Source organism: Delphinus delphis, chromosome 15 (genome assembly GCF_949987515.2).
Source record: "Delphinus delphis chromosome 15, mDelDel1.2, whole genome shotgun sequence".
In the NCBI taxonomy this organism is placed as follows: Eukaryota; Metazoa; Chordata; class Mammalia; order Artiodactyla; family Delphinidae; genus Delphinus; species Delphinus delphis.
Window position 1 is genome coordinate 86,079,584 of NC_082697.1, and position 17,761 is coordinate 86,097,344.

The 17,761-nt window shown below is 50.6% G+C and overlaps 1 protein-coding gene across 2 annotated transcripts in view; it reads left to right on the forward strand.

Annotated features, from left to right (window-relative positions):
• Window positions 1-16,579, forward strand: part of GNA12 (G protein subunit alpha 12) — a 117,453-nt gene extending 100,874 nt beyond the window's left edge. The window contains exons 3-5 of one of the 2 annotated variants that reach the window (XR_009522177.1): window positions 7,956-8,006; window positions 9,078-14,414; window positions 14,588-16,579. Coding sequence is in view for 1 of the 2 variants with exons in the window: in XM_060032526.1 (XP_059888509.1) it covers window positions 7,956-8,006; window positions 9,078-9,647 (621 nt within the window). In the remaining variant the exon portion in view is untranslated. Of the gene's footprint in view, window positions 1-7,955; window positions 8,007-9,077 lie in introns of both variants that reach the window. The other variant, XM_060032526.1, reaches the window with a different exon arrangement.
• Window positions 16,580-17,761: the final 1,182 nt, after the last annotated feature.

Consider the following 17,761-nt stretch of genomic DNA (forward strand, 5'->3'; position numbering starts at 1 on the left):
ATTGATTGATTTGCGTGTATTGAAGAATCCTTGCATTCCTGGGATAACCCCACTTGATCATGGTGTATGATCCTTTTAATGTGCTGTTGGATTCAGTTTGCTAGTATTTTGTTGAGGATTTTTGTATCTATGTTCAGCAATGATATTGGCCTGTAGTCTTCTTTCTTTGTGACATTTTTGTCTGGTTTTGGTATCAGGGTGATGGTGGCCTCATAGAATGAGTTTGGGAGTGTTCCTCCCTCTGTTCTTTTTGGAAGAGTTTGAGAAGGATAGGTGTTAGCTCTCCTCTAAATGTTTGATAGAATTTGCCTGTGAAGCCATCTGGTCCTGGGCTTTTGTTTGTTGGAAGATTTTTAATCACAGTTTCCATTTCAGTGCTTGTGATTGGTCTGTTTATATTTTCTATTTCTTCCTGGTTTGGTCTTGGAAGGTTGTGCTTTTTCTAAGAATTTGCCCATTTCTTCCAAGTTGTGCATTTTATTGGCATATAGCTGCTTGTAGTAATCTCTCATGATCCTTTGTATTTCTGCAGTGTCAGTTGTTACTTCTCCTTTTTCATTTCTAATTCTATTGATTTGAGTCTTCTCCCTGTTTTTTCTTGACGAGCCTGGCTAATGGTTTATGAATTTTGTTTATCTTCTCAAAGAACCAGCTTGTAGTTTTATTGATCTTTGCTATTCTTTCCTTCCTTTCTTTTTCATTTATTTCTGATCTGATCTTTATGATTGCTTTCCTTCCACTAACTTCGGGGGTTTTTTATTCTTCTTTCTCTAATTGCTTTAGATGTAAGTTTAGGTTGTTTATTTGAGGTGTTTCTTGTTTCTTGAGGTAGGCTTTTATTGCTATAAACTTCCCTCTTAGAACTACTTTTGCTGCATCCCATAGGTTTTGGATCATTGTGTTTTCATTGTCATTTGTTTCCAGGTATTTTTTGATTTCCCCTTTGATTTCTTCAGTGATCTCTTAGTTATTTTGTAGTGTATTGTTTAGCCTCCATGTGTTTGTATTTTTTACAGATTTTTTTCCTGTAATTGATATCTAGTCTCATAGTGTTGTGGTCGGAAAAGATACTCGATATGATTTCAATTTTCTTAAATTTACCAAGGCTTGATTTGTGACCCAAGATATGATCTATCCTGGAGAATGTTCCATGAACACTTGAGAAGAAAGGGTATTCTGTTGTTTTTGGATGGAATGTCCTATAAATATCAATTAAGTCCATCTTGTTTAATGTATCATTTAAAGCTTGTGTTTCCTTATTTATTTTCATTTTGGATGATCTGTCTTTTGGTGAAAGTGGGGTGTCCCACTACTATGTCTCCTACTATGATTGTGTTACTGTCGATTTCCCCTTTTATGGCTGTTAGCATTTGCCTTATGTATTGAGGTGTTCCTATGTTGGGTGCATAAATATTTACAATTGTTATATCTTCTTCTTGGATCGATCCCTTGATCATTATGTAGTGTCCTTCTTTGTCTCCTGTAATAGTCTTTATTTTAAAGTCTATTTTGTCTGATATGAGAATTCCTACTCCAGCTTTCTTTTGATTTACATTTGCATGGAATGTTTTTTTCCATCCCCTCACTTTCAGTCTGTACGTGTCCCTAGGTCTGAAGTGGGTCTCTTGTAGACAGCATATATATGGGCCTTGTATTTGTATCCATTCAGCCAGCCTATGTCTTTTGGTTGGAGCATTTAATCCATTTACATTTAAGGTAGTTATTGATATGTATGTTCCTATTACCATTTCCTTAATTGTTTTGGGTTTGTTATTATAGGTCTTTTCCTTCTCTTGTGTTTCCTGCCTAGAGAAGTTCCTTTAGCATTTGTTGTAAAGCTGGTTTGGTGGTGGTGAATTCTCTTCTCTTTTGCTTGTCTGTAAAGGTTTTAATTTCTCCATCGAATCTGAATGAGATCCTTGCTGGGTAGAGTAATCTTGGCTGTAGGTTTTTCTCTTTCATCACTTTAAATATGTCCTGCCACTCCCTTCTGGCTTGCAGAGTTTCTGCTGAAAGATCAGCTGTTAACCTTATGGGGATTCCCTTGTATGTTATTTGTTGCTTTTCCCTTGCTGCTTTTAATATTTTTTCTTTATATTTAATTTTTGATAGTTTGATTAATATGTGTCTTGGCGTGTTTCTCCTTGGATTTATCCTGTATGGGACCCTCTGTGCTTCCTGGACTTGAGTACTTCCTTTCCCATATTAAGGAAGTTTTCAACTATAATCTCTTCCAATATTTTCTCAGTCCCTTTCTTTTTCTCTTCTTCTTCTGGGACCCCTATAATTCGAATGTTGGTGCGTTTAATGTTGTCCCAGAGGTCTCTTGAGACTGTCCTCAATTCTTCTCGTTCTTTTTTCTTTATTCTGCTCTGCGGTAGTTATTTCTACTATTTTATCTTCCAGGTCACTTATCCGTTCTTCTGCCTCAGTTATTCTGCTATTGCTTCCTTCTAGAGAATTTTTAATTTCACTTATTGTGTTGTTCATCATTGTTTGTTTGCTGTTTAGTTCTTCTAGTTTCTTGTTAAATGTTTCTTGTATTTTCTCCATTCTATTTCCAAGATTTTGGATCATCTTTACTCGCATTACTCTGAATTCTTTTTCAGGTAGACTATTTCCTCTTCATTTGTTAGGTCTGGTGGGTTTTCACCTTGCTCCTTCATCTGCTGTGTGTTTCTCTCTCATCTCATTTTACTTACCTTACTGTGTTTGGGGTCTCCTATACGCAGGCTGCAGGTTCATAGTTCCTGTTGTTTTTGGTGTCTGCCCCCAGTGGCTGAGGTTGGGTCAGTGGGTTGTGTAGGCTTCCTGGTGGAGGGGACTGGTGCCTGTGTTCTGGTGGATGAGGCTGGATCTGGTCTTTCTGGTGGGCAGGACCACGTCCGGTGGTGTGTTTTGGGGTGTCTGTGACCTTGTTATGATTTTAGGCCGCCTCTCTGCTAATGGGTGGGGCTGTGTTCCTGTCTTGCTAGTTGTTTTGGCATGGGGTGTCCAGCACTGTAGCTTGCTGGTCATGAGTGGAGCTGGGGCTTAGCGTTGAGATGGAGATCTCTGGGAGAGCTTTCACTGTTCGATATTACGTGGAGTCAGGAGGTCTCTGGTGGACCAATATCCTGAACTCGACTTTCCCACCTCAGAGGCACAAGCCTGACAGCCGGCTGGAGCACCAAGACCCTGTCAGCCACATGGCTCAGAAGAAAAGGGAGGAAAGAAAGAAAGAAAATAATAGTAATAAAATAAAGTTACTAAAATAAAAAATTAATTAAAAGGAAAAATTAAAAAGTAATAAAAAAAGAGAAAGAAGAGAGCAACCAAACGAAGAAACAAATCTACCAATGATAACAAGCGCTAAAAACTATACAAAAGAAAAAAGAAAAAAAAAACGGACAGAGAGAACCCTAGGACAAATGGTAAAGGCAAAGCTATATAGACAAAATCACACAAAGAAGCATACACATAGACACTCACAAAAAGAGAAAAAGGAAAAAAAAAAATATATATATATATATATATATAATATATCTTCTGGGAAGTCTGAGGTCTTCTGCCTGCATTCAGTAGGTGTTCTGTAGGAGTTGTTCCACATGTAGATGTATTTCTGATGTATCTGTGGGGAGGAAGGTGATGTCCGCGTGTTACTCCTCCACCATCTTGAAGGTCTATCCTCTAAAGTATTTGTAAAAGTTCTCTATTCAAACAGGTTGTGGGGTTAGCATCTCTATTAAATGGAAATTAAATCATAAATTCAATATTTATTAAGTGATGGAAATGAAAATCTGACATCTAGAGTAGTCTGTTGTTTCTAATATACAGCAGCTTTGAGGTTTGTCTCCTGATTTGCTGCGTCTGAGCGAGTGAACTAAATCTTCGAATCCCCGTGCTCACATTGACAAGCCCTGTGTTAGAATTCTACAGTTACTTCCGCTGAGTCCAGGAACACAGGAACCGCTCGTGTGTAGACAGATACAGGACTAGGAACTGGAAAGCTGCCTGTCCCGAAGTGGGCGTTAGTGTTCGTTTCCTCTGTAACCACTCGCTGGCCCTTGCTTGCTTCCTGCCTCCACCTTTGCATCTCGGACTAACCCACGCCCGCCTCTGTCCTTTCTCCATCCCCTGTGGGGCCTCTGCCAGTGATTCTTGACCTGGACGGGCTCTCTTTCATGCACACAGCTCCCCTGTGACACTGACAGAACGGACCAGAATTCAACCAAGTATGGGAGGCTGGATCGATTACTGTCAGAGAAAGAGATGTGACCAGAGTGGGCTTGCTCCGCGCTGCAAGAGCTGAGGCTCTGTCCTCAGGCCTAAATGGGCTGAATGGGTGCCTGAGGCCGACGTGCGACGGAGGAGTGGCTTCAGTATTGCGGGGGCTGTCACGGAGGGTGGGGTGGGTGTGCAGGAGGGTCTGTCTGATGGTGCCGGACAGAAAGAAGCCTTGAATATGGAGCCCTGAGTGTGTATGACCTCCGCTAGAGCTGTGGGTGATAGGAGCGTCCAGTGAAGATTCGGTGAAGAACAGAGTCCATTTGCCAAAAAGATGATTCTCTTCGTTGGTGCTATGAGCCTGGCCCCTGCACACGTCCCTCATGTCACGCTCGGCGTCTATGCCTAGCACAACTGCACGGGCCCCAGATAAACCTGCTGCTACTTCTTGAAACAGCCCCCTCTTCACCCGCGAGGCCCCACCTCAGCCATCCATCCGGAGCTAATAAGGGTCAGTGCTTTGCCGGGAGCGTTGGGTCGGGAGGGTGGGCTGATGTCAAGTATGTGTTTGGTGGCCTCTGAGCTAATGAATTTGTTGTGTTTTGTCTAATCCATGAATCCATGATTTTAGCAATCTTAAGTGATATAGATTTTTCAAACCAAGCAGGGTTGTAAAAAGCCCGTTTTCCATTTACTCCTTTTTGTTAGACCACGTTGCCCCAGTAGCTGTCAGGAGAAGACTGGGATCATGTCGCCTCCTTCTACCAAGGTGCTGTCTTAGTGCATTCAGGCTGCGGTAATAAAAACGCCACAGACTAAACAACAAGCGTTTGTTTCTCACAGTTCTGGAGGCTGGACGTCCGTGACACGGGCAGATTCAGTGTCGGGTGGCGGCCCGCTTCCGGGTTCATAGACAGCGTCTTCTCGCTGTGTCCTCACGTGGCAGAGGCAGGAGGGAGCCCTCCGGGGTCCCTCTGATACGGGCACTGATCCCATCGTGAGGACTCCCTCTTCATGACCTCAGCACCCCCAGAGGCCCCACCTCCTAACACCATCACACTGGGGAATAGGCTTCAGCATGTGAATGGGGGGCAGGGGGCACAGACATTCAGTCTGTAGCAAAGTCTGAGTGGTTAATCTCAGGTTAGCATCTCAGGTTCTGCCAGACACTATTCTCTGAAGACATGACCGCGTTCTCCTGGTGTTGAGGATAGATCAGAAGTGTAAACCTGGACCTTTAAATGAGCTGACGCTGTGGGGATCGTGAAGCCTATTGCTACATGTCCAGTGGAGTGACGTGCTCTCCAGTCTCTGACAATAAACCACAGTGACCTCGACCGCGGTTCCAACTCAGCCCAGCAGGATGGCGCGGCGCGCCCAGGTTATGGGCCAATTTCTGGTCTGAGCACGTTGGTTTCTCATCCCCTCCTGTCCCCTTCCCGCCAGCCCCGCGTTGGAGAGCAGAATGGTGTAGTCCTCTGCCTTACGGTTCAACAGCGGCTCTAATGTGGACCCGGTAGCTTATTGTCCAGGTGAAGCAGGATTTCTCCCCTCTCCGACGTCATACATGATTCTTCTGGAAAGAGTCAAGGCCACCAACCATGCAGAGCAGCAGAGTCACCAATAAGTCACCGCCTTTGAGGTTGTGAAACAAGCTGGTGAGATGATTAAACAGACCGTTCTGGTGGAGAAACAAACTGTAAAGGTCCGTTTATGTTAGCATTTGGTGTGTTTTAAGGTCCATTGGTCCGACCCTGATTTCAAACGCAATCGTTAGAAATAAAGTCAAACTGGGGGAAAAGGATTTCCTCCCCTTCTTAATAGTCTGTGTTTAGCTCATGCCTACTTTTGTCCTCGGGACGCTTTGCAGGTCACGTCTGCGTGTCAGGGTTCTGCACTTGCACCCATGTCGCGGTGCCTGCCACCGGGACGACTGTCATGCCGTGGTGACAGAACATGGCCGGGGTATCTGCGTTGCCGTGACTTTTTGTGCCCAGTCAGGCCAAGACCCCTGGCCGGGTGGTGGTGGGAGCGGGTGCTGGTCCCACTGTCTTTGTGCCTGGAGCCCCCGCCCGAGTCGGGCAGGAGGCTGGCTGTGGGCCGCCCCTGCTGCCCCGCCTTCCTGGAAGGATGCACGGGGGACACGGGCAGTGCCTTGATTGTTCTTGAGCTCTCGTCGTGCCTCCGAGGGCCCCGAATGAGAGGCGGTGGGGGGTAAGAGAGATGGGAGCTTTGGGGAAGGAGTAGCCGTAAATCAGGTGAGTTGGCATCCACTCCGGCAGCTCTTCGCTCACCAGCTGTTTCCTGTCCGGCCATGGGAGGAGGCAGGCTGTGCCAATCAGCAGGGCACGATCGGCAGCTGCGGGAAGGGGCACGACCTCCCGCCGCACTGAACCCAGCTTCCCCTCCACGGGGAGGAGCTGTGTGCGGGCTGGGGGCCGCAGCTGGAGGCGAGGTGTTCGTGCCGGCCCGGACCCCGGCCTCCCAGGGCAGAGTCGGCCTGTGCCCTGACAGCACGGGTGCCCAGGAGGAAGGTCATATCGCAAATCGTGGTCTGTGCTGTGACGCAGGGAAGGTGTGTTTCTGTTCCTTAAACAAAATGCTCTCTGCCGAATCACCCACAGGCCTCCATTTTAACATGGGAAGGTTGATTCTTCACTGAAGGAAGCCCACCCGTCGGCTTCTTCTTCAGGCCCGGAGGAGGCCCGTGGGGAGGGAGGAACCAGGGCTTGCCGCTCCTGTCTTTCCTCATCGTCTTTTACGAGTCTCAGCTCAAGCTGCCATCCAGGACCTTCCAGATGATCTTCCTCCCTAAAAGCCCAGAGTGCCACCTCCTTGCCACCCTCCACTGTCGTGAGAACACGGGGCTGGCGTGGCTTCCCTGGGGGACTCTCCCAGCGTCCTCGCCGGTCCCTGTCTGCAGAGTGAGGCTCAGGGTGCAACCTTGCAGGAAGCCGTGTCCTCTGGGCACACGGGGTATAATCAACGTCCCACTTTTTAAGGGGAGCTTTTGCTCGTTCACTTCCACTGCCTCTGTTCCCTCCATGTAATCGACATTGAAGGCCCTCTGAACGCTCCTTATGCCCCGTGAGTGCCGCCGCGTTGGGGGGTTCAGTCCTCCGAGAACAGGACCGTGGGTGATTTTCAAGGTCACTCTGGCTATTGAACGGCCCTGGTTTGTATCGACGTTCAGTCCGGAGAACGTCCAGTGGGTAGAGAAAGACTGGTCATCCCAGCACGGAAATCCAGACCAAAGAGTCCCCTCGTTCGAGGCTGTAAATCAGGTCGTACAAATATGTGACGTAATAATGGAATGTCAGGCCTGTTTCCAGAAACTGGTGCGTGTTTTGTCATGTGCCTCAAAGACGGTGGCTAGAGTGCCTTGGGCCAGCTGTCCAGGAGCGAAACCATTCACAGACACTTAATCTCACGCGCTAGCTCCCTGGTGGCGTGGCCTGGAGCAGGCCAGTCTCCATATCTGGGAAGGAAGGGAGTCAGTACCCTGCCCATCACCAGGATCAAGCCAGGGGCGCTTTGGAAAACACAGTCTGAATTTGAACCTTGGGATCAGAGCTAGAGAAATTGCATTTTTAAATTTTAATGGTGTTTTTAATTTAAAAAAATACATGTATGCTATTAGCCTTTTTACTTTGCCTTCCTGTTTACACAGAGGCAAAGTAGCAGTCATTTTACCAAATCAGGGTTCCTCAACCTAGACTGAGTTGTGACTCTTATTTCCTCCACGACAGGGTGAATCAGTGAAGTACTTCCTGGATAACTTGGACCGGATTGGCCAGCTGGTGAGTAAGACCCCCACCCCAGGCGTCTGTGATCCAGGATTAGAAAACATTTGTGTGGAGACCAAAGCAGCCCAAGCGGTGAGGGCTTTCGCCATCCTCATGAGCCGTGTTTGTGGTGTCAGGCGACTGCAATGCCATTATTGCTCCTAAAAAATTAGCGGTAATTCCTTAATATCAAGTCAGTTTTGAGACTTTCCCAGTTGTCTCATTAGAGTCTTCTTGTGGCTGCTGCTTTATTTCAGTAGTTTGAGTCAACATCCTATTACGGTCCATCCATTGCAACTGGTCCATGGCACTTGGACTTCTTTTATTCTTTAGGTTTCTCCTTCCATCTTTTCCTCCTTTCAGTTTATTTGTTGGAGTAAGTACATTATTTCTCCTGCAGGGTTTCTCGCGTCTCAGTTTTGCTCTTCCATCCCTGCAGTGTTGTTGAAGGTGTTTCTCTCCCCGCTCTGTGCCTCATGAATTGGTCGTTGGCGCTAGAGGCTTCAGCCCTGTTTGGATCTTTGGCAAGGATGATGCGTGAGTGCTGGTGTGCAGTAATCACTGGAGGATTGTTAATAGTGCAGGATCAAAGTGGTTTGAGTGACCACAGTTGCCCGTGTGTTGCTAAAGACTTTAAGAGTCCTCCAAGGATAACATATTAAATATATTGCAGGCTAAGTTTAAATAGCGTTGCAAAACCTAAGTTAAGTCAGTTCATAGTAAGGGTTTGGAATGCGTGTGCCCTAGAAGTTAGAAAAACAGAAAGGTAGCTATGGTGCAGGAAAAACAGATGGAAGTCTCCTGTGGAGAAGAAAGCCGATGAGGTTGCAGTGGGGCCTAACAGTGAAGATTCTGATAACCCTTCCTCAGCCTGATGAGACTTTGTTCATTTTGAAATGAGCTGTTTAGTTCCTTCACTTTTTGTTTCATGGTGAGTTTATATTTTTGTAATTGAAAGTTGCTTCTGGTATTTGGTTCAGCTTCTCTCAAAAGTCACTGTAACTCTCTTTCCTTCCACCCCATCTTTTTGTTCTTGTTTTCTCATGTTCTTCCTCTCCTGAATTTCTCCCTTATCCTATTTTACAGAATTACTTTCCTAGCAAGCAGGACATCCTGCTGGCGAGGAAGGCCACCAAGGGCATTGTGGAGCATGACTTTGTCATCAAAAAAATCCCTTTCAAGATGGTGGATGTGGGCGGCCAGCGGTCTCAGCGCCAGAAGTGGTTCCAGTGCTTTGATGGGATCACGTCGATCCTGTTCATGGTCTCGTCCAGTGAGTACGACCAGGTCCTCATGGAAGACAGGCGCACCAACCGCCTGGTGGAGTCCATGAACATCTTTGAGACCATCGTTAACAACAAGCTCTTCTTCAACGTCTCCATCATCCTGTTCCTCAACAAGATGGACCTCCTGGTGGAGAAAGTAAAGACTGTCAGCATCAAGAAGCACTTCCCAGACTTCAAGGGTGACCCCCACAGGCTGGAGGACGTCCAGCGCTACCTGGTCCAGTGTTTCGACCGGAAGAGACGGAATCGCAGTAAGCCACTCTTCCACCACTTCACCACCGCCATAGACACCGAGAACATCCGCTTCGTGTTTCACGCTGTGAAGGACACCATCCTGCAAGAGAACCTGAAGGATATTATGTTGCAGTGAAGGAGGACGCCCCTCACTCTTGTGGTCCTTCAGCAGCCTCGCCGGCCACAGGCCAGATCTCCCCGGTGCCCCGGAGCGGGTTTCCCGAATCCGTGCCCCCAACACCTGGCTCAGGGGTGCCGTGAGGCCCGCCACGCTCTAGGCCAAAGGACGCGACACTTTGATGTTAGCTACTGAATCCTGGGGACTAGTGAAACTACTGAAAATCCGAGCGATCACTTTGGTATTAACGTGTAGTGCTTAATGACACAGCTTTCTTTCTTTTTACAGCTTTCTTCCTTCTCTTTCTTTTTCCTTCTCTGACACAATGTAACCGAGGACTGCGTGTGCGTGCGCGCACACTCTGTCTTTAACGACAGAGACACGAAAACCGACATCTTTGCAGATGGCTTTTCTCTCTAACTCGAGAGTGCTTGGTGAGGAGTGTTGCCGGGGCGGGGGGGGAGGGTGGTTTGTAGGAGGTGAAGCGTGGGCTGTCGCCACCACTTCCCCAAGGGAGCGTGCTGCCTTTTAAGTCTCTTGTGCCGATGTCCCGAGAGGCCCTGGCCCGGCTGTCAGATGAGAGGGTGGCAGTGAGAGCTGGCAGTGTGGACTTAAGGCCCCACAACCTGCACTTTCTTCCCGCCCTGCCCCCTCCCCTCTGCACAGGGCAGTGCCCGCTGCCTCTGTGCCCACCCTCCCTGCCCCTCGGCAAAAACTTCAACCAGCTGGCCTTGCAGATGACTCTTCTGTCTTCTCAGTCGTCTCCGACGCTGCAGTCGGCTGCAGGGAGCCTTTCCTTCTTTGGAGGAAGTGGAGAGCTCCTTTCCTCTCAGGGGCTTCCGAGAGCTGGCGGCATTGCCAGCGGAGCCCTCGTTATTGCCCCCGGGCTCCGCGCTGCCTCCTGGTGGCCGAGAATCGAGGTTCTCATCACGGTCTCTTGCTTCTACTAACGTACACATGTAGCAGGAAAAGTGTTGGACGTGGTCTCCTCTGAGTGAAACTGCAGAGGCTGTGAATGTCGACGCGAGCTGGTCAATCTTACACTCAGTTAACTTGTCCGGTTACTCTGTCCAGGTGTCTTTCACTGTGTTTAAAAATACATTGCATTCCAAACTGGTCCCCACTGTGTATTACTCTACTCAAAAGTGTCTGGCGTGTTGAGGACCCTGCCTAGCATTTAAAAGAGAAAAAAGCTTCCTCTGTCAGTGGCACCAGAATGTTCCTGTGGTTGAGTAACCGTCCCCGGGCCCCATCCCCAGGCCACACTGTTCCCGGTCCTGTGTCCCTGGTGAGTGGCTTGCTTGCCTTCACCCAGCAGATAAACAGGGATCTTGTGGCAGATGCTGGCCCAGGAGGAAAGGGAGGAAAGAAACTGCTTCTGAGTCAGCCTTGTTATCACAGGGTTTTAATGAGGAGACGACATGAAATCCTGTCTCTCTGGGCGCTCGAGGCTTCCTGTCGATGTTCGCTGGGGTTTCGGCTTTTTTTTGGCTGGAGAAAAGTTGCTGTTTTTGTACTGCTTCCTGTGGCTCTTCATAAACTGAGAGGGCGAGCCCCGGGATCGGGGCCGATGACCGAGGCTGAAAGAAAAAAGAACATTCTCAACAGGCTGCGTCAGGGCGGCCCGAGACCCCGCCGTCGCTGCTCAGAGGACCTGTCCTGGGGCACGAGCGCTCCTCGCCCGCCGGGTTCCAGGTCTCACACGTGTGTCGGGACCCACGCGCTTCCTCACCAGCCTGGCAGCGCTCCCTGTGGTCTGGCGGAGGGGGCGGTCGGCGTAGCCGGTGCAGGTGCCCGTCCGAACGTCTTGCTGGCGAGTGGGGTCAGCACGGTCAGCAAGCGCCGTTTGTCCTTTCAACCGTCTGACGCGGCTGCTGGTTTGCTTTCGGAGGCGGAAGCGAGTTGGTATAGACAGGGAAGCTGAGCGGACTGGGAAGCAGGGGGGATGGCCCGAGGGGGGCCCCTGCCTGGCCCAGAACTGACCTGCTCTCCCCGCTGCGGCCGGGCTCCCCTCTTCACGGTAAGCTGAGTGGACGGCTTAGTCCTGGCAAGGCGCCCGGCCCTCAATGCCATGATTGGTCGGCTTCCGAGAAGAAGATCGCTCTTTGCAAGGTCAACTGAAACCATTTACAGCCTTTCTACACATAGATTATAGTCACTTTTCTCTCCAAAACCTTAGGCTTTTCTATTTTTTTATTTTAATTTCACTGTTACCCTCGATTATTGTCTTTTTTTATTGAGATAGTTGTGCCTCATCTGTTATTACAAAAATGTAACAATAAACTTCCTCAAACTAAGATATTTTCCTCATAGTTATACTGTTTACACATAAGGACACATGTACGTTTTTTACTGAAATATTTTTTTAACCCTTCAGTTTGTAGAGAAATTGTTTTAAAGATATTGCATTGTAGCTTTGTAATTTATATAGAGAGTTCTCTAGACTCTTTATTCTTGTAATTTTTTTACTTCTTTGATAAAAATGAGTCAGGTTATTTCAACTCCAAGATCAGGAAATAATCTTGAAACAAGATTATTAGTTATGACTAACTAACTTGGGCATACTGGGAACAGACACTAACTTGGTATCGTGAGTAAAGGCACCGTTAGGAGGAGAGCAGTCGGGGTGAACTGCTCACCACTTACACTTTGCACAGCATTTTAGCATTGGCAGGAGGGGCTGGTTTGATGATCTGACCACCTTCAGTCTCTGGATGTATCCTCAGTTTTCCTTTGCGTAATAGAAAATAACTCAGCATGTGCAGTCAACATTAATTTGACAGTCCCCAAAATTCAGAGCAGTTGGATAACTCCTAATGTTCCTTACTTGTCGATCATTACTTGTCGATCACAGGTTCATTACTTGTCGATCACAGTTTTTATTTCCACGTGGGACACAGGAGCGCTGTCACTGAGTGGATGCCTCTAGAACACGACTTCAGGACAAGGAACGGGGCAAATACATGTAAAGACACGTGTGTGTGTGAAGGAGGGATCCTGCTGCCCTGAGACCTGGGGGCCCGAGGAGAGGACCTGGTGATGGATGTGGATGTGGCCAGAGACAGGAGGCTGGGCCAAGCCCAAGGGAAGGCAAGGGTGGGAACTCTTTTCTCCGCAACCCCGTGGGGTGACCGTCCCCATCACAAAACGAAGAAACCTCTGATGCAAAGTGCGAATGCTTCCCAGCCGACGGAGCTCGTGGCGCTCAGGATTCTCTTGTAGAAAAGGCACGTATGTATTGTCCAGTGGCCATCACCCGGGTAGGCGTTGTGTGCGTCCACATGTGGGGAAGGCAGAACTGCCCCCCCCCCCGCCCCCAGAGAAACTTGTACTCGTCATTATCCACGTGGCTGAGGGCTAAGGTCTTTGAGTTCCAGTTTCCCCATTTGTAAAAGTTGGATCAGATCACGATGCTCGGCTCTGGCGCCGCAGTCAGGTCACCTGAGGGGCTTTGCAAAGCCCTGGGCTGAGCCACCCAGAACCTGTGCAGTACAGCATCACGTGGACGCACTCCTGGTTTCCCAGGTGGTTGCTGTGCAGCCGGGGTCACAGGCCATGAAGCAGAGGACCATGGAGGACTCCCTCCAGGCCGCTGGAATTGTGGTCCACAACGTGCTGGCCCCCGAATCCTCCCCTTGCTGTGACCTACGACCTGCCTCAGGAAGAAAGTGATGCTGGCTTTTCTGTTGTGGTTTAAGTGAAGAGCAGAAGTTCCCACTAAGCCTTCAGCAGCATGTCGGGTGGTCCTTTCAGGCCTGTTGACGCCACCTTCTCCGTAAGGTACATCAGATGCGCTCAGCAACCTCATTCCTCAGTGATGCCCGGAACTTTAGAGAGCTCTGCTTGAAGGAGAGGACGAGCCCTTTTACAGTCTGCCTGGCGGCGCTAGGGAGAGGTGGGCCTTGCGTGTGGGATCCCTGCGTTTCACGGACTCGGCATTCGGGGCGGGCGCAGGCCCTGGTGCCAAGGTTGGTGCTGGGCCTGCAGCTGGCGGGGGGCTGAGAGCTCAGCCCCCCTGAGCAAGGGCTGCTTTTACTGACTGAGTTTGTGAGGCACCTGCTGGGCCCTGAAGAGGGTGGTGGCGGGTCCCCAGAGGAAGGAGCTGCTTGGTTAAGGCGGCTCAGAGGCTGGCACTCGCTGTGTTGACAGCCCTTAACGGCAGGTGGCACGCGGTCCGTGCTGAGTTCAGGGAAGGGGAAGGCTCGCTGTGGGTGGAGGGGAGCCCCTGGGGCGTGGAAGGGCCACTCCGCTTCCTCGGTCCCACTCTTGGTGTGTGGTTCCTACCTTCTGCTGGAGGAGGACTTCACGGCACGCGAGGCCCAGCTACTCGTGTGGGCCCGCCCTCTCCTGCCAGGTCCCGCCCTCCGGAACCTGCTGGAACTAGAGGCTGGGTGTTCGCTGGCGCGCAGGAGGGCACTGAAATAGGTGGTTTCGGTTTCCACACCATGTTGGCGCCTTTTCAGGTGAAAACCTACTTCAAAGCACAACAGGTTGCTACCTGCCAGAAGCACCCCCAGTGCCCGCCTCTCGCTGGATGGCATGGGATGCGCCACACCCAGAGCGGCTCCTCGGTGTGGACCACACACCTGCAGGGGTTCTGCTGACCCTGACGGTGGTCGTGAGCCCCTAGGAGAGCGGAGCGCTGCTCAGCGTGGGAACTTGCTACGCGAGCCTCCCGCCCCAGGTCACCGCGGGAAGGAGCGGGATGTTGCCAGCCCGAGTGAGTTCTCAAGCATCCTAGCAGGATGGATGTTCCCGGGAATCGGCGTCTGAGTGCAGCAAGAGGTAGGAAATGGGGTGGAACTCAGAAACAGACCGTGAGATTCCTGCCCCAAAACGCAGAACTCTAGGGCAGCAGGCCCTCCCCGGCAGCCTGCGATTAGGGTGTGGAGTAGCTGAGAACAGGCAGGAACTGCTCTTGTGTCCCACCCGACCTATGACGCCTCCCTCCTCCTCAGATCCAGCGAGGACCTTGGCACGTCGCTGTGAGGTGCTTATTATAGGGACCTGAAGACTTGCTGTAAACGCGGCCCCGTGGCTTGCTTCACAGAGAAGCGCACACCTGGCTCCCCCTGGAAACTGGGTTCTCCACTTCCAAGCTGGTTGTGAAGGTAGTGTTTTTATTCCGGAGGTTTTCTTTGTGTGTGTGTAACACAAACCACAGTGAAACACTAGAGCAGCTACTAGGGGTTCCTGGACCAGCCCGCGTTTCCTCCCGGGCAGGCAGCCGGCACTCTGCGCGGCCGGCAGGTGTCGACGGGGCTGAGCCGCGCGGGCTCACAGTCGTCCTGATCTGTCTGTTCCAGGCTTGTCATCGGGCGCCTTTTTATTAACACAGTTTATTTTGTGCTTTCAAAAGCCGAGTGATTCCCCCAAATGAACATCACCGCAGCTGTTCACAGTCAAGGTGGAGGTGCCCTGCGGGACCGCATTTCCCGGCAGCTTGCAGAGCCAGACCGCTCTGGTGGCCCAGGCGGTGTGGGCACTGGGGAGGGGTGGACCGCGCATTCCGCCTGGTGAGGCTGACCCGGAGTCCGGCCGAGAGAAGTCCAATGTAGGGGCAGCTGAGAGCATGACCCTTGTGAGTTGGGGGAAACAGGCCCTCCGCTGTGGGTTCTGCTGCTTCCCGGTGCTGGTCCAGGGGCCCAGCTCTTCAGCCGACTTCAGAATTTCTCCAGTCGGGAAGGAACTGAGAATGGGGTTCCGGGAGGCCCCACCCTGAGTGGCAACTGGCCAGGTGTGCTGCCGCAGCAGCCTGGGCGCTTTACGGCATCTCACGGGACTGCCACGCGCCTTGCAGCTGAACCCTCTGCCCTGGGGCCTTAGCCCCTCTGCTCAGGGCCCGGCCCCCGGGGACGCCCCCCGCAGCCTTGGGGGACGCAGGAGGTCTCCTCACCACCGTCTGTCCGGCTGTCTTCTAAAGAGGTCCGTGCCCACGCCGGGCAGAGAGCACTGTCACCTAGAAGACTCTGGAACTCAGGTCACAAACGTGGAACCAGCCTTGATCTGACAGTCGGGCTAACCAAGCCGGTTCTCTGTGGCTTCCCTCTTCACCCAAGCTTTCTGGACGAGCCCGGGCACCTTTTCCAGGTTCACTGGCAAACAGGTGGCCAGAGCTCTCACTGCGGAGTCTGTGGAAGCCGGGGCCAAGGCCTGTCCCAGGAGGGCTCACGGGCACCCAGTGAAACTTTCTGACCGTCATCTTAACTGTTAGATTCTCTAACAAGCCTGTTTATCAAGAAATTTAAAAGCGATCTCTATTGAGTCTGCCCATCTCTAGGACCTTAAAGCATTACCTTTTGACCTGTTAATGCAAATGGCAAAACATTCCAAGTGTCTTTTCCTTCAGTCCATTCGAAGCAGCTAAAATTGGCAGGCATGTTATTCTATGTTGACACGAGCGCAGCCAGGAAGTTCAGTGTTGTGTGCTCGGCCCCCTCCGCTCTGCCACGTCCTCAGCTCACCTCCTCAGTGCCGTGCTGTGGCCCCTGTAGGGCGTGGGGGACCCCGTGGCGGGGCAGGGCTGTGGGGATAATCTGCTGCGGCAGCGGCTGCAGAAACAGCTCTGAGCTCTCCCGGGCTCGCTCCACTCGGAAAGGAAGTTCAAGGGCCACAGCCGAGTGCTGGGTCACGGGCGCCGCCCCTGGGGTGTCACTGCAGCTCCACACCCCTCCCCTCCCCCCCATAATGGCACCAACAGCGGGGACAGGCCTCGGTTTACAGATGCTGTGTTCCAGGTTAAGAGATACATGATGCAGTGTAAAAAGTGTATTGTATAGCTACGGGGGTTAGTTTAACATGTTTTGTATATACGACTTTTATAAATCTATTAAAACTTGCCGTAAATTACATTCTTCTGGTGTGTTGCGTCCCTGGCGCCCTGCGGCAGCCATGAGCGAGGCCCCCTGAACGGGGAGCATGTTACTGGGTCCCTGAGTGCGTGTTCATTGTTGTGTCTGCCAGCTTCCTGGGTGAAGCTCCACCCCTGGGGCGGGTGGCCAGGGCTCCAGTGGGCACCGGGCAGGAGAGGGGTGGGTGGGTGGTTAGAGCCTGGGGTCTGGGCCTCGGACTCTGCTCCCTCATCCCGTCCCCTCCCTGGCAGGGATCCCACGTACTCTCCAGTGTTTACTCAACCATAGGGTCAGGCATGTCTCAACGACGTCACAAGTACAGACTGCAGTCTGGATGAAATGCAAGAACACAGCTGAGTGGCAACGTCGAACCTCCAGGGTCACCGCAGAAGAAATGTTGTAGGTAATGTTAGTATAAGTAGAAGTAATGACACTCCCCCCAAAAAAAGAAAAAGTAGCCTTTTTGTTATGTCGCATCAAAAACATCAACCTTCACCCTGAGAAGCATGGATACAAGGAACAAGCATTTATGAAGTGAGCCAGTGCAGTGGATAAGGTTTTTTTTAAACTTTGGGCAGAGTGACTAGAGCAGAAGAGGTGTCTAGTGGATGTGTGTTGGGTGGACGTGTCGTGGATAAATAAAGACTCTCCCAGTCTGTCCACATCAACAAGGATCCGAGTCTCTGAGAGGAGGCCCTTCTAAGGAGGAGAACAGACCATTCCGTTTCTAGAAGGTGCACACACAGTGAAAGCGCTGGCCGCACTGCAAGTCGAGTCTAACGGGCACTGTGCATTCCAAGCAAGAAGGAACTACTTATTACATTCAAGTGATGAATTCTCTTGTTTTCAGTTAGACTTCTAGAATATCATCCTCTTCCCTCAGGATTCAGGTTTTGTAGCATTAATTTGGAGATTGAAAATGTAATCTGTAAGCATTAAAAAGTTGAATTACACAGAATTTATTCTGTACGTCGAAGTCATCCATAATCCCGGTATTAAGATGCCTACGTGTGCGTGTGTTTCCACTTGGCTTCTGGACTTTTAAACATAAGAACGAGGCCGATCGAGTCGTTTAATCAAGTTGTGATTGAAGCTCACGTAATCCGACGAAGGTGTTGCCACTGAGAAAGGCCTGTTTTGGGGGCCAACAATGGGGGGGACGAGGGGCCACGGTCCCCTGGACCTTCCTTCACCTTTTTCAGGCCTCGCTTCTGCTCGGAGCGTGTGACAAGCCGGGGTTGAGCTAACGGGAGCCCCACTTTTACCGGCTGCTTCAGGGAG